This window comes from Pyxicephalus adspersus, chromosome 6 (genome assembly GCF_032062135.1).
Source record: "Pyxicephalus adspersus chromosome 6, UCB_Pads_2.0, whole genome shotgun sequence".
In the NCBI taxonomy this organism is placed as follows: Eukaryota; Metazoa; Chordata; class Amphibia; order Anura; family Pyxicephalidae; genus Pyxicephalus; species Pyxicephalus adspersus.
In genome coordinates, this window is record NC_092863.1 from 33643476 (window position 1) to 33646280 (window position 2805).

Genomic DNA, 2805 nt, shown 5'->3' on the forward strand with positions numbered 1-2805 from the left:
GCCAATATTAGGTTGTAATTCATGATCTGGTTTGATCAGCTATTTACATTACATTGGATCACAGTACAAGAGTTTGTATGAAACACCATTTTCCCACATCATTTCTAATATTTCATAGCTTGTACATCCACATCAGTGTTTCCCACCCTTCTTTACATGGGGGAACCCTAAAAATAACTTTAAGAACTGCAGAGAAGCCCTGCTATAATTACTATATTCACAGCTCAGTATAGTTGCGTGGTGGCCAGTAGGAAGAACGTCGCTCTTACAGATAGCCAAAAAGATTATTGGTGTCGGTAAAACTGACCTGAGAGGTACAAATTGCTCATCAATCAATGAACCTCCAGCAACCGCTTGAGGAACCCTAAGGTTCCACAGAACCCTGGTTGAGAAACTCTGGTCTATATATTAGCTTGTAACAGTATTCAAGCCACATACTTTTACAGCAATTGCTTATTAAGTTAATACATTTTTACATAATCTGATCATTTTGGATCAAATGCAACATACTGTCCTATCACTGTATTGTTTTTATGAGAACTGGAAGTGGAATGTCGTAATGTCACAAAGTGTTGTGAAAGGCTCACTTGGAAAAAGATGGTTCTCCTATACCTTTTACTATATAAAAATATGTAGCTCCTATACCTCTTGAAAAAGTAGCCCAATGTCACTGTGAAACACGTTGAGTTTTGAAAGCGTCTGGGGGATCATAAAGAAAATATTTACTTGTGATTAGAATGGATTATATTTATATATCGAGATGCTTTGGGAGCTCCAGAATGGATATCATGAGATTTGTGTGGATTAATTTATTCTGAGTGTGCAGCGCAACTGTTTTATTAATTGTTTTTATTGATATCAATTAAATAGTATATATTTTATTAATATTGGAGTGATCTGAAGTCTTGGATTGTTTACAAATAATCTATAACTATATATCAAGAAAGAATCGTATACTTCAGTAGAGGAATAGGACAGGTTTATTGATGCTTTATACCTGGCCATAGTTTGGTGTTAACCCAAAAAACTGGGTATGGATGTGTAAGTATCTGGGTATACAAGACTGGTTGCCACAGGAGAATGCATTTGGGTCTACTTTCAGCTCAGAAATAGATGCAGCTACCAATATTCTCAGTGGAGCCTAGAGCTGAAAGTAGTATCAGTGGAAGTCAAATGGAACTCGGCATTCCTACCACTAGCTAGCTGTTGTGAATTCCGACTTTTCAGAAATGTACAAGCTGAGGGGCCCATATTTCTGCAGGTCTGTAACAGATTCAACCAAAGAAAAAAAATAATAAAACGAATAGAGAACAGAAACAATAAAAATATGGACAAAGGTTTAATGTAAATTATTAGCAAATAAATGCAAATTTTATTTTTAATTTTTTTTTTTTTTTACAAAAAAAGTTAAACATAATATTAATCTTCCTCTAAACATGAGGACAATGATAGGCATGGCAAAAATAAATAAACACAATCTGAATTTGCTTTATAAATACAACTACAGCCAGTAAAATAACAAAGAGTCACGTGAAGTGGCACATACAAGAAGCAATGGGGAATGTAGATAGGTCTTATAAAAAGCAAGGGTGCAGACATTCCTCTCACTCTGAGGATAGGCATTAGAGAAAGTGAACTACTGTACCAAAGTAAGTGCATTTTGTAAGCCAATCTTTTCCTGTAAGTGCTCTCATTTTAGCACAGCACACAAGGAGCATCAAAAGCGGTGACCATTCTGCTCCTATGCTCCAGTTTTCACAGCTTACAGCAGAAACTTCCACAGTCCTGGAATCATTCACTCTGGGGTCTGTAAGCCACTGTTGCACTGGCCTGAGTGCTGGGTCCCTGGGGCTTGCCATTTACTAACAACTGAACTGGAGAGTCAACTCGTATACTTTGAAAAACAAAAGTCTGTCAAACAGAAATACGATTAGAAATTACAGGAAAAACAGCAGATTGAAGAACAATTTAGGAAACATGCAAGCGATGAGTGAACTCATAAAGCTGTTAAGCAACCACTGTACTTAAGCTAAAACAATTTTGCACAGTTTAGTTTTAAAAAGATCACTATTAAAAAAACATGCAAGATGGCATTCCCAACTTGGTCCTAATAAAATACAGCCTGCCCAGTTGGTGTTCTAACCCTCCTGCTTATATCATCCCTCAGTTCCACTTTGATGAGTTCTCTGAAATGGACAGAAAATGCATCTCTATTTAGCATTGGGGAGAAAAGCATTTTACTGTGCAATTTCATGCTGTCATTTTCTCCAGCACTGCTTCCTGCATGCCTTACCAAAATAAAATTGGGTGGCTTTTCTGAGGAAGCCTGCAGAGGGTACTGCAGTATTACAAGTAAGCATTTAGCCCCTTACCCCTCATTGTTGCTGTTGTCTACCGCCCCCTGGCCCAGTATCACAATTTGTGGATAACTTTGCATCCTGGCTCCCACACATTCTATCCCATGACCTGCCCACCCTAATCCTTGGCGATTTTAATGTTGCAATGGATGAGCCCAACCTTCCCTTCTCAGCCAAACTGCTCTCCATTACCTCCTCATTTTGACTCACACGGCACATCAATGGCCCCACACACATAGCTGCACACACTTTAGACCTGGTATTTTCTAAACTCTGCAACCTCACCGTCCTTGACAACTCACCATTCCCCCTCTCTGATCATAACCTCATCACTTTCAACCTATCTAACCCTTGCCACATCCCAGACTCAGTCTTTTCCTGGCTTTGGATAATGTTGCTCCTGCCACCTTCCGCTACCCCCGCCCTGCAAATCCCCGACCCTGGCTCA

At 39.1% G+C, this 2805-nt stretch overlaps 1 protein-coding gene across 4 annotated transcripts in view; it reads right to left on the minus strand.

Annotated features, from left to right (window-relative positions):
- Positions 1-1327: 1327 nt before the first annotated feature.
- TTC5 (tetratricopeptide repeat domain 5) overlaps positions 1328-2805 on the minus strand; it is a 20326-nt gene continuing 18848 nt past the window's right edge. For all 4 annotated transcript variants that reach the window (XM_072415144.1, XM_072415140.1, XM_072415142.1 and 1 more), the window contains exon 10: positions 1328-1911. In XM_072415144.1, the coding sequence (XP_072271245.1) occupies positions 1792-1911 (120 nt within the window). In that variant the 3' untranslated portion in view covers positions 1328-1791. The remainder of the gene's footprint in view (positions 1912-2805) is intronic.